Source organism: Drosophila grimshawi, unplaced genomic scaffold (assembly GCF_018153295.1).
Source record: "Drosophila grimshawi isolate 15287-2541.00 unplaced genomic scaffold, ASM1815329v1 contig_1367, whole genome shotgun sequence".
Taxonomy (NCBI): Eukaryota; Metazoa; Arthropoda; class Insecta; order Diptera; family Drosophilidae; genus Drosophila; species Drosophila grimshawi.
This window is the reverse complement of record NW_025062889.1, coordinates 5,978,037-6,004,987: the sequence shown is the minus strand read 5'-3', so window position 1 is coordinate 6,004,987 and position 26,951 is coordinate 5,978,037. Positions and strand designations below refer to the sequence as shown.

The window sequence follows — 26,951 nt, the reverse complement described above, 5'->3', positions numbered from 1 at the left end:
TGAAGTTGCCCCTCTGCGTGCATATTTTGCAATCTGGCCACATTGTGTGTGGTAGAGTAATGGCGTGCCATTCCGCACAAATAGTGCGCTGTTGAAATTTTTTCTTGCTGACAACAAACGCTGCCTAATTCACGACGGAAATAATAAGAATAGTGAATAATGACAACTTAAGTGTGAATATATAGTGTTTGTATGGTGCATTTGTCGTTAAAGCCAATCGTGTTTGTGTTTTAACAGTTCGGCCTCAACTGATAGAGTTTGGCAAATTTTTTTTTGTACCGCTGGCTGCTGCTCCTATATTGTGAAAAGTAAGACCAGCTCTGCTTAAAATTTGCAGCTGCACAACGAATCTAATTTGCATGAAAAACTATACAAAAAAAAATGCTATGCACTGTGTGGCCTGCAAACAACATTTTGGTGTGGCATTTTCGTATGAAAATTGGCGAAAAAACGGGCATTATTTGTGTCTCGAGTTGTTAGTAGTTTGATTGTGTGTGTGCATGCGTGTGTGTGTGTATTTTTGTGTTCATCAGTATGTGTGCGTGTGGCTTGGCAATGCTGCCGCCCGCTGTAATCGTTGATTTGGCAATGCTGCCGTGCTGCTTTGGCGCTGCAGTGTGCGTTGATTTTTTTTTGAGGGTCACGCTTGTTTTTGTTTTTGTCTCTTTTTTAGTATTAACATGTCTTTGCTGTTATTTACATGAAATGCTATCGTCTTGTTTTATAATTATGTTATTGTGCTCTCATTGTTTACCTTTACAGTTACAGCATATTGTCGTCTAAAGAGAGGAGAGGAGTACGGAAAGTGTGCAAAGCGGAAGAGTGAAAAGAGAGATTTTTAGCAGCTGCCAACAAATGGCGGACATTGTTTATCCCAACGGCTGTCGGCCGTTGGTTGAGGATCTGGGCACCGATGAACTTATACGCCGTCTCAAGGTTTTCATTAATCTACTCGTCCAATCTTGACTATTTATTTAATGCAGCGGCAATTTCCTTGCAGACTTTGGCAAATGTGCTGCAGACCATGGACCAGGATGATAATCTGCATCAGCAGTATATACCGCTGGCACTGCATCTGCTGGACGATTTCTTTATGCAGCATCAGTCGCGAGATGTTCAATTGCTGATTGCCTGCTGCATAGCGGATGTGTTGCGTGTCTATGCGCCCGAAGCGCCGTACAAGGAGCAAGATCAGATTAAGGCGATCTTCAAGTTTTTCATCAAACAACTCCATGGTCTAAAGGATCCGCGTGATCCCTCGTTCAAGCGGTACTTCTACTTGCTGGAAAATCTTGCCTTTGTCAAATCATTCAATATGTGTTTCGAACTGGAGGATTGTCAGGAGATATTTCACGAACTCTTCAGCACTGTCTTTAAGATCATCAAGTGAGTATGATTGCACATATATACAAATATATATTTTTATGTTATTAATCATAAATAACTATAATAAAAATAATTTTTATAATTGTAGTGATCAGCACAGCGTTAAAGTGAAGAACTTTTTCCTTGATGTGCTAAGTCCACTGATAACCGAGGCAGATAATCTGTCTGTTGAACTGTTGGATCTTATACTGATTAACATTGTGGAGCCCAACAAGTCGGCCAACAAGCATGCCCATGAGCTGACGGAGCAACTGCTGGTCAAAACTGGCGATGCGTTCGAGGCAACCATCAAATTGGTAGTAATCTATAAATATGTTACAACAAATTGAATTCTATACAATAAATAAATTTAATCCATTTAGTTCTTCAACCGATCATTGGTAATGGACAAGCCAAATATGAAGCTGGCCATTACAAGCAAGATTTACGACATCATCTATGAGCTTAACCAAATCAATAGTGATCTGCTGATTTCCGTGTTGCCGCAACTGGAGAACAAGCTCCTCTCCACGGACGATGCTGAGCGGCTGAGTAAGTATACTGCTGTTTATTCTTATTTGAATTTAATACAGAGGTAAAAAACATGAATCTTAATGTAATTGTCAATGCCCTCATTAATATAGGAGCCACAACGCTGCTAGCGCGCATGTTTTCCGAGAAGGACTCTGAATTGTCCACAAAGTATCCGCAGCTATTGCGTTCGTTCCTTGGTCGCTTCTGCGACATTACCGAGCCAGTGCGAGTCAAATGCGTTCAATCGTCAATGCACTTTCTGCTTAATCATCCACATCTGCAGTCAGAAATAACCCAAAAGCTGCGCATGCGTCATCACGATCTGGACGAGCTGGTCCGCCATGAGGTTGTCATGGCCATCGTGGAAACTGCCAAACGTAATTTTGACATTGTCGTCAAATCACCGGAACTGCTTGAAATTGTGCGTGAGCGCACAATGGACAAGAAATACAAGATACGCCGTGATGCGATGAATGGGCTGGGCTACATTTACAAGCGGGCTATATGCGAGCCAAACGATTTGAGTCCCGAGGTTAAACAGCAGGTGGACTGGATCAAGAATAAGATTATGCATGGCTATTACAAACTGTGCCTGGAGGATAAGTTGATGGTGGAGCGTCTGCTTATTACGTGCCTGGTGCCATATAAACTGGCGCCAGAGGAGCGCATGAAGAAGCTTTATCATCTGCTCGGCGATCTAGACACAAATGCCACCAAGGCCTTTGTTGAACTGCAAAAGAATCAAATGAAATCACGTCACACGGTCAGCGATTGGATCAAGTTGCATCACTCCAAGGAATTCACACCACGCGTCCTCAGCCAGCTGGCCGCCAAGCAGGCTAATATTGCCAAGTAAACACACTAATTTTTGCAGCCTTTAAGAAGTACTTTATTCATTTATTTATATTAACACCTTAGATTGCTACCGGATCCGTTGAAAGCTAGTGAGTTTATCACTCAGTTCAGTCAACATCTGCGCAAGGATGCACAACTCCTGCGCTGCATAAACATTGTACTGAAACGCGATGTCAGCTGTCGCGAATGCGCCGACACAATGAGCGTGCTGCTCAAGAAACTGGGCGCTCACGTCATGACGAATCTTTACTATAATACAGTAAAGATGCTCATCGAGCGCGTCGCCTCCGTTATGGTGGACAAAGAGTCGATTGGTGTACTTATCGGGTAAGTTGATATCATTAAATTCCCAATTATAACTCATCAAATTAATAATACTTTCTATGCAGCCTGATCGAGCAGTGCATTCAGGGCGGTGAGATTTGCAACGAGATCGGAATTTCACGACACGAGGCTGGCGAACGCGGCCTCAAGCTATTAAGCGTAAGTGGAAATGAATCGAAAAAAAACATGCCTAGATATGCGTTAATTGTATTCCCTTGTGCATTTACAGATGTTATCTTATGTGTTTTCGGCCCATTTCTTTACCGATACGTCGCTGCGACATCTGATTGCTCTACTGCGCTTCGAGCACGAATATGTAGCACCGCTTGTGCTGAAAACGCTAACGCACTTGGGTCGTTATCAGCCGCTCATTGACGATGGCAATCCCGCCATTTTGGTCGAGTTGGCACCCATTTGCAAGGACTTTGCGCTGATGGGTACGCCGAAGCAGGCAAAGCATGCGGTTCGCTGCATCTTCGTCAATAGCCAGTCATCGTCGACGGCGACGACAGATGGCGGCGGCAGTGCCTCAACTACCACCCAAACAGTGCATCCCATTTTCAATGAGATCATCGAGGATTTGCGTATTAAACTGGCGCCCAATTGTGAATATCAGCGTACAAAGATTGTCACATTGGGTCACATAGCACTCAATATGCCGCAGGCATTCCTAACGCCCGTTAAAAACATGATTGCGCGTCGCATTGTCAAGGAGCTGCTCATCCAGGAGGTGCCGGCACAGCGCGATGTCGAACTGCCCGAGAGCCACTGGTGCGAGGAGGATGAACTGCCACCGGATACACTCTGTAAGCTAGACGCTCTCAAGACTATGGCACGCTGGCTACTTGGCCTGCGCTCGGATGAGCATGCAGCGCAAAAGACATTCCGCATGCTGGCGGCTTTTGTGACTCAACGAGGCGATTTACTGGCCCAGAATCGACTGTGCAGTGCCGAGAAATCGTGGCTGCGTCTGGGCGCCGCCTGCGCCATGCTTAAGGTGTGCGAACAAAAGGGCGTCGGCGATCAATATAGTGCCGAGCAGTATTTACAGCTCTCCCAGCTGATGGTGAGTACTTCTCTTAAGTTTCATTGAGTATTTTATTTAAATGTCGTTTCTTACTGCAGGAGGATCCAGTGCTGGAGGTGCGTGAGATCTTTGCTCGTAAACTGCACAAGGGGCTGGGCAGAAGTCTTCCGCGCAATTGCTTGCCATTGGACTTTATGGGCTACTATGTGCTGAGCGGCAAGGAGACCAACAGAAAGTGAGTTTTTTCCTTTTTGTGATTTTAAATGTAATTCAAATTGTTGCTAAATTTGCTTTAATTTCGCTTGTCTAAGATTGCAAGATCAGGTGCGTCACTATGTGGAGGCAGATGTGAATAAGCGAAGGGAATATCTCAAGACTGTGGCCATGACGTGTAAGTTTTCAGTTATGCAGATCAAAATGAAAAAGAAAACAATAAAATTGGGTTAATTTCTCTTACAGCACCAGACAGTTCGACAGAATCGCAATCGCTCCATATTTTACCTGACTACATGCTGGCTTTTGCCATACCGGTGCTGGTGCACGATCCCAGTTTCACGAACCACGAGGACTATGTGCAGTTGCGCCGTATGGAGAAGTGTTTGCGTTTCGTGCTCGAGCCGCTGATGGCGAAACGCGAATCGTTTGTTTACGGTTTTTACAATCAGCTGCTGCAGTTGATCAAAAATCGCGAGTTTAGCCAGGGTTCGGATAAGGATAGAATGCAAAATAACTACGTATGTAGCTGCATATATCGCAACGATTTTAGCAAAATCATTAATTTGTTATGTTCTTGTCTGGTTTTTATAGAAAATGTGGGCGCTCTGTGATCTCGCCATGCACATAATCGATGCCAAAGTTGGTCAATGTGATGGCAATTCGAGCGCATTCTCAATGCCACTGGCGCTGCCTGAAATGTACTATAAACTGCCCGCCGTTGCAAATTTCCAGAACACCGAAATCTACATACCTCTGGACATCTACACACTGAGCGCCAAAACGAGCAAAGCGTCTGCGACGATGACAACGGCCGGCTCACATGTGAATGCTGCTGCTTCCAAGCGAACTGCTGCCGCATTGGCAATCATGGATGATGACAATTCACAGGTAAACCAAATTGCATTCTAAATGTATGAATATTTAATTCAATTCAATTAACAGGAGAACAATCTATTCGACAACATACGTGCCGCCGACACAACGGAGCCGATGACTAAGCGAACGCGCGGCGGCGCCGCAGCGCCAGCCAAATCGTAGAGCAAAAAGAAGGAGGCGCGTACTTGTTAGTTTAGTGTTAGGTTTTAGGTCCTAAGTTAACTAAATATGTAAGACGTAGTTGGGTACTACGATTAGAATACAATAACACAGAAACAACACACACGGAACAACAAGAAACCCCTCAGCCGACACACCTACACAGCTGTATCCTTGAAATAATTCTAACATCTCTCTTGAGTGTGGATGAAACAAAAGAAACCAGAAAAAAAAGAACAGAACAGACCAATCAACCAACATGGCATATACCATTTTTTTTAAATGTGTCGCCTGATTTGTTAATTTTTAGTTGTAATTTATGAAAGAGCCGAGTTTTATCATTTTATTATTCTATTATATATTTTAAATTGTCTCCTGTTTCGTATTATGCTCCTTTCGGCTTGTTTGAATTGTCAAAACTAATGCATTATTTTAAACGAACCTTTTTTTTAAGATATGTAATTCAAAAACAATCGAATAAAGCAAAAAAAAAAAAAAGCTAGAATGCAAATTAGTTGAAGAGTATGCCCCGACGAAAAGTAACAGAGCCTTATTAAGAAATTAATATTAACTTTTCTATGAGCGCAGTAAAAATTTAGTTAAAATAAAATGCGTGATTAATCATAACATATACTTTACATAAACATATACACATACATATTCATATAATACAGACAAAAATGCATTGAAAATGTATTGAAACCATTTAAGTAACATTGAAATTTGAAAAAAAGAAAATGTACATTTAATTATTATTACTGTTTTTCAAATACAAATAATTTTCTAAAAATAAGTAATTATAAATAAAAATTGTCCAAAAACAAGAAAATCATTTGAATTTACAACCAGAACGCGCGCTTCTCAAATACGGTAACACTACGTCAAGAAGTGTTGCCACTCTGCGCACGCAGCTTGGCAACGCTTCAAGAAACTGCATTCGTATTGGAAGCGGGGGTGTGTCGTGTGTATGTGTTTGTTTCGTGCGTTTTCGTTGAAAAATTGATTAAATTGTATGAAAAGAGTATAAATGTCCGAATAAAAGGATTAACGTGGGTGTGTGCTATAAACTGAAGGACTTACTTCAGAGTTCAAGTGCTGAATAATGCAGTCGCTACACGGAATGAAATATTTTGTAGCTGGTAGTGACGTCACAAGGCAGCAATACGAAGTCAACGCAGCCGCAAACCCATCCGCTGCTATCAGTATGAAAACAAACGCGCAGCTAAACGGGCAGCAGCGGCGCATATACACCTCAACCCCCATCGCAAACAGACGTGAATCGCAGCAACAGCGGAACGACGACGACGCCATTGGTTTTTGTAATTTAGCCAAGGCAACAGCGAAGCGTTACATTTGCGTGGGCGGTGTCAAGGGGCAAGAGTTGACCTTCGATGTGCGGCTAATAGTGATAATACTCCTATTTGCCATCATAATTATCGGCTACAGACTTATCATCATCATGTTAGCAAGTGAGTAAATGTTTTTATACTTGTTGTTATTTTTGTTTACCAAGTGACCTATGTCAGTTTGCAAATGTGAATATAATATAAAATGAATATATATAAATATATATATATAAACTATTATACTATTTGTACTTGTATATGCAATGGCAAGTGTATGATCTCATACCGATTTTCATTTGTATTGTTTATACGTCGTTTTACCTTCCAGTTTTCTCACTCAAGCAGCCAACCCTCTTCCGCCCCATCAAACGAAATGCGCTCAACATCTAAATAAAGACACCAATTGATTGTTGCGCATTTCGTTTCAGCCAAGAGCAAACAGCTGCTCATTTGCATAGGCAAAGCCGAAAGACAAAATGGCAATATATCACTAATTTCACTGATTGCTTTAAAATTCGTCTTCAACTCCGTTTAACTATAGCCTGTGTTTACATGCACACATACACACAAGCACAAACACAAACATAATTTACAAACATGTCAAGTTCTTTTGTGCCTACTCTGTGAGTGACTTAGCGGTAGTTTGAACTCGAGCGCGTCACGCGACCTAAAATGCACAGTGGGGCAAATAGCATTTAAATTTAAATTGATTTATGTGTAGAGTTATAATTGTACAAGACAAAATCGTAAAAAAATGATTTACTTTTGAAATTTGCTTTTCAATCATTTCAAGGTATTTGATAATTAATTTACACTGCTGACCCACTGTGCCACATTTGAATAGATGTCAAAACTGTTCGATTCAAGAGATCGCCTTAAGTAATTGCTGTCCGATTTTGCAACAGACGACGTGTAAAACATATGAAGTGTTTTTCGTCTTTTTTTTTTATCTTCTGACGACACTGCGCATTTATCGTGCTGCCGATACAACAAGCTAGAAGCGAATACGAAATCGATGGCCTTGACGAGCGTGTTGTGTATCTATTAATAGATATTAATTCCATTATTACCGCCCACAGTGCCCTACATCAATGGCAGCAGCGGGCAGCAGCAGCAACTGAGGAGCTATGTGCAGGCACAGCTGAGCGCTGCCTTCGACTGGTCGGAGCAGCATCAGGTGCGCTCCAAGCTGAGCCCAGTTCTGTGTGGTCTCCTCGTGGCTGCCTTTTTCTATCTCATCGTTTATCTGGACAGCGCCGTTCCCGGAGTTGATCCTCCAGCACCATTCTCGCCACGTTCCAAGCAGCGGTAAGTTTTGCCTTAAGCCTTAAAAGATTAACTTATTTATTTTGCTAATTTATTATCGTTTTTCTTTAGCAGCTATCGTCAGAAGAGCTCAGCTTTGCAGCTAAACTATTTAATTGCGTTGGGTTCAGGAATTTTGCTAACATTTCTGATGTATGTCGATTTGTGAAGAGATAAGAACATTTCCCTAAAGTCAATTATGGCAGCAGTATAAGTATTAAACAAAACAAAAAAAAAAAAACAACCAGTCCACATTAATAATGCTAAACACTCGCTTCCCTATTAGCCGTTAGTTTATATTTCATGTCTATAAAGTATTATGTATTTATTTATATTATTTGTGCAATGCTGCTAAAGCAAAACCCAACAACGTTGTCTGAATTTACAAGAAAAGCTAAATGAGAGTTTGAAGCTAACAACTTTTGTTCTAAGTAAATCAATTATATTATTTATATTTAACTATAAACCTATGTGAAAGTACAAAATGAAAAATGTGTAAAATTATGCCTATCAAAATTAGGCAAACTATATAGCTATGAGTACTAAAAATATTATTTCCTTTATATATATGAAGTACGAATTAGATGGGTTATCAATAAGTATTAAACTGGTATTGAAAAGTACTAAAAACTATTTTTCTATTATGTTTTTTTTTTTATAGATATTTAAAGTTCCGTTTAAAAATGAACAAGTGTTGAACTTTTTAAAATTGGAACAGAATATGAGCTACTTTTGTGAAGTATTTTGCATTAAAATGTATGAAGTCAGATTCTCAATGCGAGTGAAATTTTGTTGCCAATCAGCGCTGCTTACCTGGGAGACGTTGAATGTTTTCAAGCGATTCTCGCCTATGAAACGGCCCACAACGTGTACGTAGCAACCTGTAGCACAAAATATTATAATAATATCGTATATATAGTGTATTAATTTAATGCTTGCCATTAGCCAAAGATTTCAGATCATTCTCAAAATCATAGTAAATTGCCTGCAGAATGGGACCTTTTTCCTCGTTGCGCAGCAGCAGCGTCTGCTCACCCCGCTTACCCGCAATAATGCGCAGCAGCTTACCTGTTGTGCATTTATTTTTCAATATTTATATTCAAAGAAGTTGATTTATATTTGTTTCCTTACCGTAGACATTCCAAAGTGCGTTCAATTGCGGCTGCATTTGATGCATTTTAATGCAAAAGTTAACGCGGCCAATTAAGCTTAATAAATTGCGTCCAGGCTTGGACATTGTTGAAGTTGGCAACGCTGCAAGCGGTTCAATTTTGGTCTTTGCAATTGTTGTTGTTGGCTTTGTATTTTCTTTAGCAAAGTATAAACTTTTGTCGAGCCCATTTGCAACTGGCGCATAGACAAACTCGTGCTTGGGCCTAATTTGCATTGGTTCCTCCTTCACAAATCCTGATAATATCAGCTTATTGTCCTTTTGGCAAAGACTCAATTTGGTTTGCTTTAGTTGACTTCCAGTTTTTCTCAACAAGCCCGAAGCGGTTTCAAAGCTGCGATTGCAAAGCTGCGCCCTGAACTTCTGCTGGGTATTGCTGGCCGGGCTGTTGCTCTTTTTTGCTAGCCATACGAAAAACATTTTAAATAAAAAATATATATATATAGAGTAGCATAATTGAAGAATATTTGGCTTACTTTTGTTGGTGAACATTTTGTGTCGTGGAATAATGACAGTTACAGCTTAAGTAGAACTTTGGCGCCAAGGTGACCGTTTGCTTTTTAAGGTATTTTGTGCAGCCCTGCTATGGTTGGTATTTCGTGATTGAATTATCGATACTTTATAATCGCCGTGCCGATAATCACCACTCTCCACGCGAGTTTATTTTCTTTTTAATGCATTAAAATTTTGTAAATAGCACAATTAAAATTAATTAAAGTACAATATTAAGAACCTAGCGCAGCAGCGATGAGTACCATACTGGAGAAGATTGCGGCCATCGAGTCGGAGGTAAGACAACCATACGCCAAATGTCCCAGCTATAAAAAACTAACCTGTCTCCCACTCTTGGATGTGTGCGTGTGTGTGTGTGTAGATGGCACGCACGCAAAAGAATAAGGCAACTTCTGCCCATTTGGGCCTATTGAAAGCCAAGTTGGCCAAGCTGCGACGCGAGCTCATCTCGCCAAAGGGCGGCGGCGGCGGAACCGGCGAGGGTAAGCTTTCTTTTGGCATTTTATATTATGGCAACTAAATCTGAATTTCGTTTTTCCTCTTAGCCGGCTTTGAGGTGGCCAAAACTGGTGATGCCCGGGTGGGTTTCGTCGGCTTTCCTTCGGTGGGCAAGTCGACGTTACTCTCGAACTTGGCCGGCGTTTACTCCGAGGTGGCTGCCTATGAGTTCACAACGCTGACAACTGTGCCGGGCTGTATTAAGTACAAGGGCGCCAAAATACAGCTGCTCGATTTGCCGGGTATTATTGAGGGCGCCAAGGATGGCAAGGGTCGCGGTCGTCAAGTGATTGCTGTGGCTCGCACTTGCAATCTGATTTTCATGGTGCTGGACTGCCTCAAGCCGCTGGGCCACAAGAAGTTGCTGGAGCACGAGTTGGAGGGCTTTGGCATTCGCCTGAATAAGAAACCGCCAAATATTTACTACAAGCGGAAGGATAAGGGCGGCATCAATCTCAATAGCATGGTGACACAATCCGAACTGGACTCTGATCTAGTGAAGACCATATTGTCGGAGTACAAGATACATAATGCGGACATCACGTTACGCTATGATGCCACCAGTGATGATCTGATTGATGTCATCGAGGGCAATCGCATTTATATACCTTGTATCTATTTGCTGAACAAGATCGATCAGATCTCCATTGAGGAGCTGGACGTCATCTATAAGATACCGCATTGTGTGCCCATTTCAGCGCATCATCATTGGAATTTTGATGATCTGCTCGAGCTAATGTGGGAATACCTGAGACTTGTGCGAATTTATACGAAGCCCAAGGGACAATTGCCTGACTATAGTTCGCCCGTAGTGCTGCACAATGAACACACCAGCATCGAAGACTTTTGTAACAAACTGCATCGCTCCATTGCCAAGGAATTTAAATAGTATGTCTTAAATGCTTTTCTTTTGTGGAATAATCCTTTAAATATTCTCCCTTTCTTTGAATAGTGCGCTCGTCTGGGGTTCTTCGGTGAAGCATCAGCCGCAGAAGGTGGGCATTGAGCATATACTCAATGATGAGGATGTCGTTCAAATTGTGAAAAAGGTCTAAGGCCATTTAATTGATATAGATTCCTTGGATTTTAATTGTTTGCGCATATTTTTTTAAATAAAAATTTGAATTGCTCTTGCTTGACGGCGTTGCCACCTAAGATAAATTTGTTGTTTTTAAACACACAAATAGTTATCGATAGTGTCACTACTGTGCTGTTAAATAAATATTCGCATCTACGCTTTTAGCTGTTTTCTTGTTGTTATCTTCTAAGAAAAGTTTATTAAATAGCGAATCTAAATAATGCAAATACATAATTGCGTATTTAACAGCATACTAAGCTCAAAATATCTATTCATTTTCAAAAAGTGCGGGCAATCGCCGAGCTATAGAACTATCGCTTATGTCGCTAATAAACTTATTGCAATCGCTACTTGGTTTGACCATCTCGAAGCTCACGTTGTTATTATTTATAATTCAATATAGTTTTATTTAAATGGTCGAGGCAAATCAAAGTGATGCCCAAATGGCGGACAGCACTTGGGAGCCGGGCGACAGCAAGGAATGGTCCAAATCGATTAAGCCGCTGCAGGAGAAATGGAAACTGGTGCCGGCATTTCTTCAGGTGAAGGGACTGGTGAAGCAGCATATTGATTCCTTTAATCATTTCATCAATGTGGACATCAAGAAGATAGTGCGTGCCAACGAGATCGTGACAAGCGGTGCCGATCCCCTCTTCTACCTCAAATATCTGGACGTGCGTGTGGGCAAACCGGATATCGACGATGGCTTTAACATAACCAAGGCGACCACGCCGCATGAGTGCCGGTTGAGGGACACCACGTACTCGGCTCCCATCAGCGTAGACATTGAGTATACGCGTGGCACGCAGCGCATTAAGCGCAACAATTTACTGATTGGACGCATGCCACTGATGTTGAGATGCTCGAATTGTGTGCTTACCGGCAAATCCGAATTCGAGCTGTCCAAGCTGAACGAATGTCCGCTGGATCCGGGTGGATATTTTGTGGTGCGCGGTCAGGAGAAGGTTATACTCATCCAGGAGCAGTTGTCGTGGAATAAAATGCTAACCGAGGATTTCAATGGCGTTGTGCAGTGTCAGGTGACGTCTTCAACGCATGAGAAGAAATCTCGGACGCTGGTGCTGAGCAAGCATGGCAAATACTACTTGAAGCACAACTCCATGACGGATGACATACCCATTGTGGTGATCTTTAAGGCACTGGGCGTCGTCTCCGATCAGGAAATAATGACACATATCGGTTTGGATGCACGTTCGCAGAATCGCTTTGGTGCTTCGCTCCTCGAAGCCTTCAATCTGAAGGTTTTCACCCAGCAGCGAGCCCTGGACTATATGGGTGAGTTGCAGGCAGGCCAAGATTTTTGGGGAACTCATTTTGTGAAATCTTCTGTTTTGCAGGCTCCAAGCTGGTGGTAAAGCGATTTCAGAGTGCCACCAATAAGACACCGTCGGAGGAGGCACGCGAACTGCTGCTGACCACAATTCTGGCTCATGTGCCAGTGGACAATTTCAACTTTCAGATGAAGGCAATCTATGTGTCGCTAATGGTGCGTCGCGTGATGGCTGCTGAGCTGGATAAGACGCTCTTCGACGATCGCGATTACTATGGCAATAAGCGTTTGGAGTTGGCCGGTTCGCTGATGTCGCTGATGTTTGAGGATCTCTTCAAGCGCATGAACTGGGAGCTCAAGATGATAGCGGACAAGAATATACCCAAGGTGAAGGCCGCCCAGTTCGATGTCGTTAAGCATATGAGAGCGGCACAGATCACCGTTGGTCTCGAGTCCGCAATTAGTTCGGGCAATTGGACCATCAAGCGTTTCAAAATGGAACGCGCTGGTGTGACCCAAGTGCTGTCTCGGCTCAGCTACATCTCGGCGCTGGGCATGATGACTCGGGTGAATTCACAGTTCGAGAAGACGCGAAAGGTGTCTGGGCCGCGTTCGCTGCAGCCAAGCCAGTGGGGCATGCTGTGTCCCTCGGACACGCCCGAGGGTGAGGCGTGCGGTCTGGTCAAGAATCTGGCTCTAATGACGCACATAACAACGGAGGTGGATGAGCGACCGGTGATGACATTGGCCTACAATGCCGGCGTCGAGGATATACGCGAAGTGAGCGGCAATCCCATGAATAATCCGCACGTATTTCTTGTCTTCATCAATGGCAATGTGCTCGGCCTGACCATCAATCAGAAGCATCTGGTGCGTAATTTGCGCTACATGCGACGCAAGGGACGCATGGGCAGCTTTGTCTCCATACACACCTCGTACACGCAGCGCTGCATCTTCATTCACACGGATGGTGGACGGCTCTGTCGACCCTATATCATTGTTGATAATATGCGTCCGCTTGTGGAGCAACGGCATTTGGATGAACTGCTGCGTGGCATACGTAAATTTGATGATTTTCTGCATGATGGTTTGATTGAGTACCTGGATGTGAATGAGGAGAACGATTCGTTTATTGCATGGAATGAGGAGCACATCGAGCCACTGACAACACACCTCGAAATCGAACCATTCACTCTGCTGGGCGTCTGTGCCGGCTTGGTTCCCTACCCGCATCACAATCAAAGTCCGCGCAACACCTATCAATGTGCGATGGGTAAACAGGCGATGGGCATGATTGGCTATAATCAAAAGAATCGCATTGATTCCCTCATGTACAACTTGGTCTATCCTCAGGCACCAATGGTCAAATCTCGCACCATTGAGTTGACCAACTTCGATAAGCTACCAGCTGGCCAAAATGCCACTGTGGCTGTGATGAGCTACTCCGGCTATGATATTGAGGATGCCTTGATCCTGAATAAGGCCTCAATTGATCGGGGCTATGGGCGGTGTCTCGTCTACAAGAACTCCAAGTGTACCGTGAAGCGTTATGCGAATCAAACATTTGACAGAATCATGGGGCCGGTCAAGGATGCACTGACCAATAAGGTGATCTTCAAGCATGATGTCCTGGACACGGATGGGATTGTGGCGCCTGGCGAAATGGTTCAAAACAAACAGATCATGATTAACAAGGAGATGCCGGCTGTGACATCCATTAATCCACTCGAAGGTTAGTAACGAAAAATATACAATGAATTCCGTTTCCTACTTATTGATATATCCTCTTCCTCCTAGGACAATCTCCTCAGGTGCCCTACACAGCTGTGCCCATTAGCTACAAGGGACCCGAACCCAGCTATATTGAGCGTGTAATGGTCTCGGCCAATTCCGAGGAGGACTTTCTCATTAAGATCCTGTTGCGACAGACGCGCATTCCGGAAATTGGCGACAAGTTTAGTTCGCGGCACGGACAGAAGGGCGTCACGGGTTTGATCGTGGATCAGGAGGATATGCCCTTCAATGACTATGGCATATGTCCGGATATGATTATGAATCCCCATGGTTTTCCCTCCCGTATGACTGTGGGTAAGACGCTGGAGCTTCTGGGCGGCAAAGCTGGCGTTCTTGAGGGTAAATTTCATTACGGCACTGCTTTCGGAGGCTCCAAGGCGGCGGATGTGCAGGCGGAGCTGGTGCGTCACGGCTTCAACTACATGGGCAAGGACTTTTTCTATTCGGGCATAACGGGCGGACCGCTCGAGGCGTACATCTATTCCGGTCCCGTATACTATCAGAAACTGAAGCACATGGTGCAGGACAAGATGCATGCCAGAGCCCGTGGCCCAAAGGCGGTGCTGACACGCCAGCCCACCCAGGGTCGTAGTCGCGAGGGTGGACTGCGTCTGGGCGAAATGGAACGCGATTGCCTGATATCGTATGGAGCGAGCATGCTGATAATGGAACGCCTCATGATATCCTCGGATGCGTTTGAAGTCGATGTATGTCGCACCTGCGGCCGATTAGCCTACTGCTCCTGGTGCCACTTTTGTCAGTCGTCGGCGCATGTCTCGAAGATATCCATGCCGTATGCCTGCAAGCTGCTCTTCCAGGAGCTGACCAGCATGAATGTGGTGCCCAAGCTCATTTTAGAGAACTATTAGAACTAGAGAACTTTATGGATTATACAAATGCATATATAATATATGACTGAACACGAACTGAATAAAGGAAGTGTTTTTATTTGTTAGAATATTTATTTACAAGCCTTCTATTTCTAGTAACTTCTAGTCACTTGAATACGTGAATAGTTTGACTTTCTCGAAATTAAAAATAGTTATTGTAACTGCTATTTATTTGTGTACAATTTCAATTTCGGCAAGTTCCAATTAGTGAGCGACCACTGTAATTAAGCTACGCGTTGATAGACAGCAATGTGATACAAGACAGAACATATTTGTCATAAACTGTACCAAGTTCAATGAACGCAGGGTTGTGGACTACGTGACCTGCTCATCCGTACTCGTCACATCTATTCAAAGCGCCCTTACCCCCAACTCCCCAAAAATGGCGCCTTGATAAATGTTGTGGGCTAAACGCGATGGCAACGTCTGCTTTTCCATTCCTATTTAGACCCCCCATCAAGCTGCCAGGCAGCCAGGCAGCCAGCCACGCCCAACCAGGCGATTTGTCCTGCTTCACTTTCACATTTTAACATATTCATGCAGTTTCCTCGCGAATGTCAAAGTGAAGTGGCTCCAAAAGCTCCACTGTTAACTAACAGCATATGTTAAAGCTCTGTTAGGTGGCTTAGACGGCTTAAGCTTGCTGCTTAATTGCATCTTTTATGGGGGGCGAGACTTATCAAATTGCTGATTAACCTTGTTTTCTCCCTTTTGTGGGTGTTCCTTTGTGTAAACACAAAAGTTATGGCCAGGCACGCAAACCGCCAACAAAGCGTAGCAAAAAGCTAAAGTGGACGCCGTCTTTTCAAATGAATACCCAACATTTTGGACTTTGGGAGAGTGTATATAATTCGATTAGCAATGGACCAATTATGTATTAATTCGGGAAAATTCTATATATCTATATATACTTTGCACATTTATATTTAAGTAACAACGCTTTACATTCAACGATTTTTTATTCTGCTACTTATTACAGGGTATTGTAGTTAACATCAGTGTATTTCATTGGTTCCCCTTGACTTGTTGATTATCAATTAGCATAGGAAAATAAACAGTGTCGCATAAACAAATCAATTCCTTTGCTTGTTTAATTCTCAGACCTCTCCGGTTATCTACTTATGCGCAATATCAAGAAAAAAGAAAAGGGTCGACTCGAGTGTTGTTTGCATATTCTCAAAAATTCAGTGCTATGAGGACATGGTCTTTTTTTCTCGTTGGTGTATCTTAACTTTGAGTGGCTGCTGCGACTTTGAGGCTATTCATAAACCCATTTTGGCCAAGTTTGTTGGCTTAGTGGGTCAATGGACTGGCAACGCACGTGACTCGTCATCTGCCAACTGGCAACTACCAACTGGCAACTGGCAACACCTAGAAGGCGTTGTGTCCTTGTGTGTCATTTCAAGTCACTTGAGCTCAAAATAGTCGAATCAACCCAAAACCACCCCAAACCCCAGGCCAGTTGCATATTTGCGGCAGTGCAATGACTGCAAACAGGCCAAAGAGGGCCAAATGGGGGTGTTAAAACTATCCACAAGCCAATGGGCACAATAACGATAAGACTGCTCAACCAACTGGCTACCTTCCGGTCGGAGTTTTGCTTGGTTTGGGTTTGGCATTCATGGCTTTTGGCTATTTGTCAAAAAGTTTACTTTTTGATTCTATATACAAACACATGTAGGGGATATATATATATATATATATATCTATATAAATATTTATACATATATAAAGGATTTAAATGGGTGTTGGCCAGTGTTGAGCAAAGTTGCTTAAGCGATGCTTAACTTTGGTCGGACAGATACAACACACAACATACTAGTCAAAGCTACCCAAAGGCCATATCGATATAACTTATCTACGGCTTTTGAAATTTGATGTTTTTTTTTCCATTTTTTTTGTTGGCTTTCAGCTTCAACCCAACAAACTGATGCCAATAAACTCAGTCTGTGAACTTTAAGCAAATTCATTGGGCACCTGTTCTAGCTAACAGCGCTATGTTAAAGGTCTGGTCTAAAGAGCAGGATATGATTTGCGCGCTCTTTGATAAGTTGTGATACGCTCTCTTTGCATTTTAAAAACTGCTGAGAACGTCAACATTTACTGTTGATACTCGTCGTATACAGCATACATATAAAACAAAGTTTGGTTTGTATTAAGCCTAAGTTTTACTCTAGTTAAATAGGTGCATTCATCAAACTGTACAGCTCGAATGTTAGCTGCCCATCATCTCTGAGCAGCTAACACTGTGTGCTTTTCGCTCTCTTTCGCAAGGGGGCCCTATAAAAGACAGCGTCGAATTGAAAGAGAGTTCAGTTCAGACCGGTGCTCACTCGCGTTTTTGCAAACTGCACGTAAAGCTTGGCTAGCGCTTGAATTATAAATGAAAAGCTGAACAAAATATATATTTGGAGTGCAACTTGCACAAAGCAATAATTATTATCAGTTCGTTGCGTGTGTGTATCAGTGTGTTTGTTGCAAAAATATATATGTATATATGTGTTAATAAAGCTGTGCAAAGTTGTAAATAAATGCAGTGATGAAAATATTCAAATAACTTTTTCAATACAAATTGAACAAAATTGTAAATAGTACAAATATATTACGAATCAAAATGCCAAATGCTGTGGAAATAACAACAAATGCCAGCGACTCCAAGATGCCATTCAAAGTAAGTTAAACGAACAAATTGCAATCAAAGGCCAAAGCAAGCTGAGGCTCAGCTGAGGCTTTAGTGCAATGCCATGCCCTTTTTTGGGCGTTTGCTGCTGTTTCTGTTGTTGTTGTTATCGTTGTTGTTGTTAACCGCGTGCTGCGTGTTTCGCATTTGCGCTATTTAAAAATTCCCACATAAAAACTGGGTGAACTTACAGAGCCAAGCTGTGAGCGAGAGATAAGAGCGTGCAGTAAAGAGCAGCCAAAAAGCTCTGCTGCTGAGCGCGCTGTTAACTTTTGTTTATTTGCGAGAGCACAAGAGAGCTACAAGTCGAGAGAAACACACAGAAAGAGAGAGGGAGAGTGTGAAAAGTAAAGAGCGCAGTAAGCGCCTTTGGTTTTGCAAATACAAAATACTTGACATGAATTTTGGGTGTTTTTACTTTGTGGATTGTGCCTATTTAATTGTTTTTTCCATTTCAGCTTGCAAATTGTTTGTCTTTGGCATTTGTTTGTTTGCCTGCAATGCCTTTGTTGTCAACTAATTTGTTTATCCGCTATCTAAATAACTTGAAGCCGTTTGAAGGACAGTTTTTTCTCGTTTTATTTGTCTTTTGGACAGAAGCAAGCTTAAAGCAAACTAAGTCCACAGTGCACAACTTGCTCCATATAAGCCACAGAGCAATTTCTTGATGAAACATCCTTTGGCAAATAATTCACCAACTTTACTGCGGCTGCTTTGTGTTCCCTTTTGCTGTGTTTGTTGTGTGTGTGTGTGTGTTTAAAACTACGCAATAAACAAGTACACAAAATGACAGGCTTCAAGAGCTGTCAGTGTTCCATTAAAATGTCGCCGCTTATTATAATAATTAATTCAAAATCCCGCCAAACATAAATCGACTTAAAAGCTGTCATGCAAAATGCTATTAAAAAACTTCCGCAGCTGACATGTTTGTTTAATTAGTGAGTGGTGCCTCGCCTACCGCGTACCGCCTCTGCCAGCAACAACAGCATAAATAAAGCATACAACATTTAATACATGTATCTATGTATGTGCATACATAGTTTAAGTAGCAATTTAAACTTGGCGCCTAATTTCCCCAGCGACACTCAAATCTGCGTTCTAGGCCTATCAAATATTTACTAGCCAACTTGTGGCTGTATCCTTCACGCCACCAACCCCACCCCCTCCCCTCACCTACCCTAGTTAGTTTCGGTTGCATGTCTTTAGCTGTAATTGTGGGTGTGTGTGTGTGTGTAGGTGCCCTAATTGGGACGCAGCAACGTAGCTACAGGCGCTATGATGTTAGTGACAGGAGTGAACAGGATAAGTGTTGCGTGTTGAGTGTCCTCCGGCTAGAAACGCCATTTTTCAAGATTACCCGATAGTTGTGCTTTCCACTTTCGGCTCACTGCTGCTTTAGATGAGACGTTTTCTGATCAACTGCAGGCACAATTTGTGAGTTTGCATTATTTCAGGCATTTCAACCTTTTAATTGTCCTTTTCTATAACTATATTCGATTCAAAGCTGTTTATATGATTGTTTTAAAGATTCGAGTCCATCAAATGTCTAGAATTTTAATGATTTTGTAAAGTTCTCTTAACATTTTTCCATAATTAGTAGATACATGATACATTGACTGTTGTCTGCTTTCGCAATTTTGTTTATATTATCTAAGTATATATTTTTCCAAATTGCTTAAGAGACCTTTAGCTTCAGCTTACGATAAACTAAATGAAAATATGTTTTTGTTCTTCAACTTGCCAAGTAGTATTCCGTGTTTTGGTTTCCAGTGTGAAGTCAGTAACCACAGCAGCCACAATTTCCAAAATCTTTTCCATCAGAAAAGTTAAACCAACTTACAGGTGGTCAGCTTTGCCAGCTTATTGATATGCAAGTAAATTATTTGATTTTCCCAATTAAAATTCGCAGTATTAATATAGGCTGTTTCAGACGAACTCGACTGGGTAGATACCCTGTTCTATTTTTAAACGTTGGAAATGGACGCGAAAATGAACATTGTTCAAATAACAATAATAATTTATTGACTAAACAATGTAGCAACTTTATCGATAAATATCGAAATGGAAGCTATCCTTTTTTCCAACAATAATGATTTTTAAATATGTTATGCCCAAATGATTATAAATATTCCAAAATAAGCACGAGTGAGACTATCCAAATTATCGGGTTTACTGGCAATCCACAGATTTTCACAGCTACTTGAATAACTTTTACTACTTGAAAAAATTCACTTCAGTTGAGTTTGCCATATTTTTGGCTTAATATGATTCATATTTGATGCAAATCTTGTTTAAGTGAGGCTGAAAAAGTGTTTCCAAATGTTGAAGCTTTAAGAAAGTGCAATTCATTAGCATGGGTGCTGCCACAAGGGGTGTTTCGGTGAGGGTTGCTCCCACCCTGGGCTAACTGTTTCGCATGATATGACCTGAAGGCAATTTGCCTCTTCTGCATCTTGTTTTACTGAGTCTACTTTTCAATTTCTTTTCTCTTTTTGGCCTCCTTTGTGCCATGCTGTGCTGTAGATAATTCGTATAAAAATGTTCAAATGCAAACTCAACTTCAATTTCATTTCGCACGCCTTGCTATAATATTTATGAAGGTTCATGCTACAGCTGCACGCTGCACGCTGCATGCTGCAGGCAACTGAAGTAATAAATTTGGAAGAGCAGCCGTGCGGCCGACGATGCTGTTGCATCTCCATTCTCCATCTGGCCACGGTCTTATTTATGTTCAGTTTAACCTTAACGCTCAGGCGCCATTTAACAAAACATGCAAGTTTAATCGGAAGACTGGCAACGGATGAATGTCCTTGGGCCCGCCTGGCTGCCTGGCTGTCTTCTGCCGTGCCGAGGTTCGTGGCATGCGCTTCAAAGTATGCTGCATTAAACTGCTGACAGGCATAACTTGTTAGCAAAAACACGACAAATATTTGTGCGGCAAGGCAGACGAGTGCATGTCAAACTGTGTTCGAGTTTTCAGCAGCAACAACACCGTAATAGAAAAAAATCCCATAAAAAAACAAACACATAAAACACTCACATAAATATGTGCAACTTGTGCATAGTATAAAATGCAGGTGCATTCCAGTAGTTGGTTTCATAATAATTTCAATAAAGAAAAACGACTATAAAAACTTTAAAATTCTCTACAATGTAATTTGATGTGACAGTTTGTATATTCAGTTAAAAGCAAATCCAGAAAAGTTAAACCTTGGATTCATTTTCAATATTGCTGGTGTTTTGGTTTGTCTCGAGGGCATAATTACTTGCTTTTTGGTTACTTAATTACTCGACAATTCGACTCAAATGACAGCTCCATTTCCATGTGGCTTTGAATGATGTGTATTTAATGATAGCCATTGGTTATTTGCGTTAATTATTCGATGGCCAACGACAACGTTGCCATGTTCATCCTACAGCCAAAACTTGAATGAAAAAATCAATGAACTATGAAGAATTCAAAGAACAGTCAACAACATCAACATCAAACTCAAAAGATATTCTAAAAGTTATGGTCTTCCATATAAAAATCGAATAATCTCAAAGTCATTTCACATTTACGCTAGCGAGCGGCAAATAACAATTCAAAAGTGTCTTTTTCGCTGCAGATTTGACATTTACTTTTGCTTTATTAACATTTGATATACTTTGAATCCGCTGAGAAAAGTGCATATTGGTTTTTTCACAATTTTTAGCTCATAATAAAGAATGCTTTACTGGGATCAGAGTATTAAGCAGTCAGCTATATTCAGCAGCAGTTTTTATACTTCTTTTGTGTCTTTGAAAAGTTCACTTAAATTGCTTGAAGTTTGTTTGCAAAGTTTCGCAATGACAAACTTGTTCTGAGCTATGGAAAAGTCTACATACCAAACATTGAATATATTTTAATAATTATTTACATATAAGAAATGCTCTAAGAATATTTAGGTTATTTGCTCTGGTTTAAGTTTATTCATATTTAGTGAATTCATATTCATTTTAAGTGAATGTAGGCGTTCAACGAAATAAGAAAAAAACTCTGACAGGGTATTTTGGGTTTTTTTTTTGGCTCCTAATGAGCCACTCAACTGGGTGGCAAATTTATATTGATATATGTATATTTACAGACATGATTTCCACAAAACACTTCGCTTATCACGCAGGTCATCAGCCCCTTCAGAGAGCTGCTGCTCTTGACTGATCCCATAATCCTAACAGCTTTATGCGTGCGAGTCGTCAAGGTCGTCGCTCAGTTATTATAGTGCCTGTAATCTGGGCAAACTTTCAGGAGATGCTAAGCTGCTTAACTTATGTGGGGCTGTGTGTATTGTTGATAGCAGAAATTTTGCTAAAACTTTGAGGCTGGTAATGAGTTCACGTATCAGTCGAAATTGCGTAGGAACTGGGCCTGAAGCATGCATACTCACATATACATATATATATATATGTATATATTTACATCTGTATATAAACCATATATATGTACGTATATAGAAAAAAAATATTTTTTTCATCTGCACGCGCTGCTTAATGCCGAGTTGATTAAGCCTGGGCTGTGCCCAGCAGCAGACCAAACAAAACCAAAAAATAAAAAAGTAAAATAAATAAATAAGTAAAAAAACAAAATACGAAACGAAAACAAAAAGCGTTATATGAACTTTTTGGGCGCCGTCGAGTGTCCGGCTTAAATATTTCATATGGGGGCCCATGTCGCATTCGCAGTTGTTGCTGTTGCTGCTCTTGTTGTTGTTGTTGGGCCAGGCCTTTGTATTAATTTATTATTCATTCAATGTGTATCGCCGTCCATATGTGACTGCAAACGTGTATTTGCTTATTATTACCTTTCCTCTCTCTTTGTTGCCATTACATCTGGCTGCCTCTCTCAGGTCAAGGACGTGACGCGCAACATTAAAAAAGCCGTTTGCGCTGCAAGCCTCGAGGAGATACGCACCAAGGTGGCCGAGAAATTTGACAAGTATGAAGAGCAGCCGACAATCCATTTGGACTCCGATGGCACTGAGATCGATGACGAGGAGTATTTTCGCACTCTCGACGAGAACACCGAGTTGGTGGCCGTTTTCCCAGGCGAACATTGGATTGATGTGAGTAGACCGAATAATCAAATCAAATCAAATTGTGTCTGTAGAATTTATCTAGAGAACAAGCCACTATTAAAATGATAAGATCGGTTGAGTTTTGGCAAACTTACTATTTATTAAAGGCAGGTCATCCTTAGTGACTTGGAAGCAATTCGTGCTGCAGGTTTTGTTATTCAATTTGAGAGAAAATTGGAAAGTATAATTATAAAGAGCATACATTAAAGTTACAGAGTAATTGTAAAGGACAAACATATGCATAGCATGTGTGTCAACATAAATGAGAAAATGGAATTTACAACTTTTTTGATTATTTTGACATTGACTTTAATTTAATTTCCAAGAATTTCGCTACTTTTTTTTTGATGCCATAATTCAATTTCCGTCTCTGGGAAAACATCACGTATACGAACTTGTAACTGTAAAGTATTTATGGTTTATAGCCTACCCATTACGTGACCATAACCACTCCAAATGCCACCGGCAATGGCAGTATCACTGGCAATGGCACTGGCACTGGCACTGGCAATCCGGACAACGGGGACACCACGGACGCCAACAACTCGGAGTCGGCTAGGATTCGTCAGTTGGTTGGCCAATTGCAGAACAACTTGTGCAATGTATCCGTCATGAATGATGCCGACTTGGACTCCTTATCCAACATGGATCCCAACTCGTTGGTGGATATAACAGGCAAGGAATTCATGGAGCAGCTCAAAGATGCTGGCAGGTGAGCAAAAACAGCTGCAAGCCAAAGTTAAATTTGTATTTACGATTCGTAAGGGGAAAGGGAACTTTCATTCATGAATACCCATTTGTAAATATCCTTTATTATATCTATATTTATGTTCAGACCGTTATGTGCCAAACGTAATGCTGAGGATCGTCTGAATTTGCTGAAGCTGCTGAAAGCAGGCGCCATTTTTTGCTCGGAACGCTATCCGGAAGATGCGGAGGCCATTGATCGAGAGATTGGTCGGCAGTTGAATGAGGCGGAGAGCGGACAGGTGACTGCAACCAATGCTAGCAACACCCGCACCATTGAGGTGGTGCAGTGCGACAATCAGAATACCACCATTACAATAACCGTTGCGGAGGCAACCAGCACCACTTGCGGCACCACTGAGAGCACAGCTGCCAAGGAGGCCAATGAGATGAACGCCAATGCGAATGGCAATGGCAACACTGGCGACATCTGACTGCCCATTTTAGGCAGCCTTAGATGAAGCCTGGCCGCCAGGGAGTAGCCAAACTAAGGCACAATTTTATCAAATGATGTTTCAACAAAACGAACCGAAATAAATCAGTCCTGCAACATTGGGTTAACATACACGTATTTGTAGCATGTAATTTAAGCGCTGCAAAATGCCAAAAAAAAACAAAAACAAAAAACAAAATAGTAAACTGAAACGAGAGCATAACAAAACGCATAACGAAACGTAAAAAATCTTGAAAAATGCTTCATAGAATTTAAGAGTAAATGAAAGTTAACGAAATATTCCACGTATTAGTATTAAATTGTTGAAAGGTTGCGACTAAAATAATCATCAGCGAACTATCAAGAAGAAACGAGTCTCCAAATTACAACATCTAAGCTGCTTACATTTGGGCATATATTAGAACTAAAATCACAACTGCAACTAATATAAAAAATCAAATGTAACCCAAAATGAAAATAGTCCCTTAAATTTGAACCACAAATATACAAAAGTTGTGTTCCAGATCAAATTTTAAAACAAATCAGTTCTTTTCTAGTTCTTATTTTGCTTTGAAGAATGATTGTTAAGAGTTTTCAAGTTTAAATTTTATTACTGCAGCCAATACAGCAATTTACAATCTGATATTTGCAAAACTTATCGGTACCTTTGATTAGATTTAATAACTATGAACGGCAAGGATTTTTTAAAATAGAAAAAAGTATTGGATTCAATTGAATTAGTTATTTACAAACAAAGATTTCTTATTCAAAATTTGCTGTCAATTTTAAAATAGCAGCTTCATTTCAGTCCGCTAAAGAAACGCACCTGAAACAAATAAATGAAATGTATTAAGAAATCAAAATTAGTGACAACAATCGATTTAAACCATTTAATATTATAATATTATATGAGTAACAGATGCATAGATATTCGGAGAGAAAAATATATCCCATAATCATTAATGTTATTGCATTAGTTAAACTATATTAAAAAATGGTTTTATTGTTAACAAATTGCTAAGTAGTAAAACAGCCTTTTGAGAATAGCTAGAATTCGCAATTGAATCATTTGTTTGTTAATTTAGCAACAATTAAGCAATTTTATCGATTGATTATTAATTTTAAATATCTTTTGTAATTTTCCATAAACAATTTCCTGATTTCTGATTAGCAAATTGATATTCATAATAATTATGATGGAATATAAGTACTTACTGATTGTTTGAGCTTGTGGTATATTTTCTGCCATGGCTAACAAATTAGGTTAACATGTTGTTCAATAAGAAAATGAAGTAGAAATTGAAACGCACACATAAAATTGTTTTTAGACTAAATGTCATTAAAAATGTCATTTGTTGAAGCCAATTGAGACTGACTGTATTTATGTGAAATAATTATTTGAGTGTACGACTTCGAACTCGATCTGGTTTGAAATTGCTTCAAGTAAAGACCCCCACAATAAAACGTATTGTAGCCAAAAATAATAATAAAAAACAACAACATCAAAACATGAAGAATTTATTAAATAAACGGAAAACCCTTAATATTAGTATATTAGCAACAGTAAATGCAAATGCAATTACACTCTTATATACAATCTCATATACAGAATAACAACCAGGCAAATCAAAGGCAAGAAAAATACAGTATTGAATAAGCAATAAATATACAAAAAATAAAACGAAGAAATGAAAAACATTATTAAATATAGTAACTGCAAACACCAAACAACAATATACCTAAATAAATGCATATTAACAAACTAATAAAAAAATATTCGATGTACAGGTTAACTCGGCGTATGCGCAACACAGTCAAATGTGCAACAAGGCATCTGAAAATACAAAGGATTAAAGAGTATCAAACTGTGGCAAGAAAGAGACAGAGAAAGAGACAGAGAGAGTGAGAGAGCGAGCTTTAAAGAGAGCAGTTGCTATTTCTTGGATTTGTTGCAGTTAATTGCATTAAAACACTGCCGGAGCAATGACGTCACAACGCCCCTTGCATGCTTTGTGACGTGCGCAAGAAATAAGAGGCCAGGTCGCAGGCAGGCCGTGTCAGGACATGCTAGAACATGCCACGGCTGCTCCTGCTCCGCTCTGCTGCCCTACTAACACAGTTTAACTCAGCTGAGCTTGTGCAGCCTGTAACTGACCTAAATCTATGACGACATTGTGACCAACACCCTAGCCCCCCTAACCACCCCATCTCCCTTCACACCACTCCAGTGGGCAAGTGGGCGTTGTGGCCTAACCTCAAAATTTGATTTGCTGTTGGGCTTTTAGCATTTTTAATGCGTTCAAATTAACTAAAAATCTTTTGAAGCAGCCTTTTACTTTTTGAAAGCCACTAATTTCCCATTGGGCTTTCGGCCATTGTTATTGTTATTTTTCATTATTGTTTCTGCTGCTGTTGTTCTTGTTGTTGGGTTGTGTTAGCGGTTTTCTGACCTTGACATGTCGCATTCGGTTGGGGACAAAAAAAAAATTATTTTTTCAATTTAAATATGCATGTTTTGGGCTCACAACTGCGTCTGACTTGCTTTGATGTGCGGCATATTTACTGTATTGCGAAAGCAGTTAAGTGAGTCGCAGGGTGGCACTTTCCTTCTCCTTCGATGAAATTGTATCTTTTGTAAAGTGTAATTTGGCTAGACTATATTTGCGGGTTAACCTTTGAAGTTCAAAAAAGTGACATTTTAGAAGGGAGCTCAAATATCAGAAGAAAAAAAGAAAAAAAAAGCGCAATAGAAAAAT

General features: G+C 40.9%; 6 protein-coding genes across 7 annotated transcripts; 5 read left to right on the top strand and 1 right to left on the bottom strand.

Moving 5' to 3' along the window:
• Window positions 1-38: 38 nt before the first annotated feature.
• On the top strand, window positions 39-6,015 carry LOC6560362 (sister chromatid cohesion protein PDS5 homolog B). The gene is made up of 14 exons (XM_001985830.2): window positions 39-308; window positions 763-936; window positions 1,001-1,386; window positions 1,475-1,682; window positions 1,749-1,917; window positions 2,010-2,751; window positions 2,818-3,081; window positions 3,144-3,237; window positions 3,308-4,144; window positions 4,204-4,340; window positions 4,417-4,496; window positions 4,565-4,839; window positions 4,913-5,209; window positions 5,264-6,015. The coding sequence occupies exons 2-14, from the start codon at window positions 856-858 to the stop codon at window positions 5,357-5,359; spliced, it is 3,666 nt and encodes a 1,221-aa protein (XP_001985866.1). The 5' UTR covers window positions 39-308; window positions 763-855; the 3' UTR covers window positions 5,360-6,015.
• Window positions 6,016-6,296: 281 nt separating this feature from the next.
• On the top strand, window positions 6,297-8,234 carry LOC6560361. Of its 2 annotated transcripts, none has more exons than XM_001985829.2 (3): window positions 6,297-6,825; window positions 7,782-8,010; window positions 8,083-8,234. In XM_001985829.2, exons 1-3 carry the CDS (start codon window positions 6,459-6,461, stop codon window positions 8,174-8,176), a joined length of 690 nt encoding a protein of 229 aa, XP_001985865.2. In that variant the 5' UTR covers window positions 6,297-6,458; the 3' UTR covers window positions 8,177-8,234. The 2 variants fall into 2 exon arrangements, with proteins under 2 accessions (XP_001985865.2, XP_032591083.1); XM_032735192.1 differs by having other exon boundaries at window positions 6,344-6,825; window positions 8,080-8,234.
• A 475-nt stretch (window positions 8,235-8,709) lies between these two features.
• LOC6559948 lies at window positions 8,710-9,602 on the bottom strand. Its single transcript, XM_001985828.2, has 3 exons — window positions 9,139-9,602; window positions 8,947-9,075; window positions 8,710-8,888 (listed from the first exon to the last, which is right to left on the bottom strand). The coding sequence occupies exons 1-3, from the start codon at window positions 9,596-9,598 to the stop codon at window positions 8,734-8,736; spliced, it is 744 nt and encodes a 247-aa protein (XP_001985864.2). The 5' UTR covers window positions 9,599-9,602; the 3' UTR covers window positions 8,710-8,733.
• A 197-nt stretch (window positions 9,603-9,799) lies between these two features.
• LOC6560354 (GTP-binding protein 128up) lies at window positions 9,800-11,342 on the top strand. The gene is made up of 4 exons (XM_001985827.2): window positions 9,800-9,967; window positions 10,053-10,173; window positions 10,237-11,077; window positions 11,142-11,342. Exons 1-4 carry the CDS (start codon window positions 9,926-9,928, stop codon window positions 11,242-11,244), a joined length of 1,107 nt encoding a protein of 368 aa, XP_001985863.1. The 5' UTR covers window positions 9,800-9,925; the 3' UTR covers window positions 11,245-11,342.
• A 267-nt stretch (window positions 11,343-11,609) lies between these two features.
• On the top strand, window positions 11,610-15,283 carry LOC6560284 (DNA-directed RNA polymerase III subunit RPC2). Its single transcript, XM_001985826.2, has 3 exons — window positions 11,610-12,563; window positions 12,626-14,290; window positions 14,356-15,283. Exons 1-3 carry the CDS (start codon window positions 11,681-11,683, stop codon window positions 15,219-15,221), a joined length of 3,414 nt encoding a protein of 1,137 aa, XP_001985862.1. The 5' UTR covers window positions 11,610-11,680; the 3' UTR covers window positions 15,222-15,283.
• A 2,273-nt stretch (window positions 15,284-17,556) lies between these two features.
• Window positions 17,557-25,953, top strand: LOC6560283 (DNA fragmentation factor subunit alpha). Its single transcript, XM_001985825.3, has 4 exons — window positions 17,557-17,913; window positions 22,788-23,003; window positions 23,441-23,727; window positions 23,851-25,953. The coding sequence occupies exons 1-4, from the start codon at window positions 17,857-17,859 to the stop codon at window positions 24,194-24,196; spliced, it is 906 nt and encodes a 301-aa protein (XP_001985861.1). The 5' UTR covers window positions 17,557-17,856; the 3' UTR covers window positions 24,197-25,953.
• The last annotated feature ends 998 nt before the right edge of the window (window positions 25,954-26,951 follow it).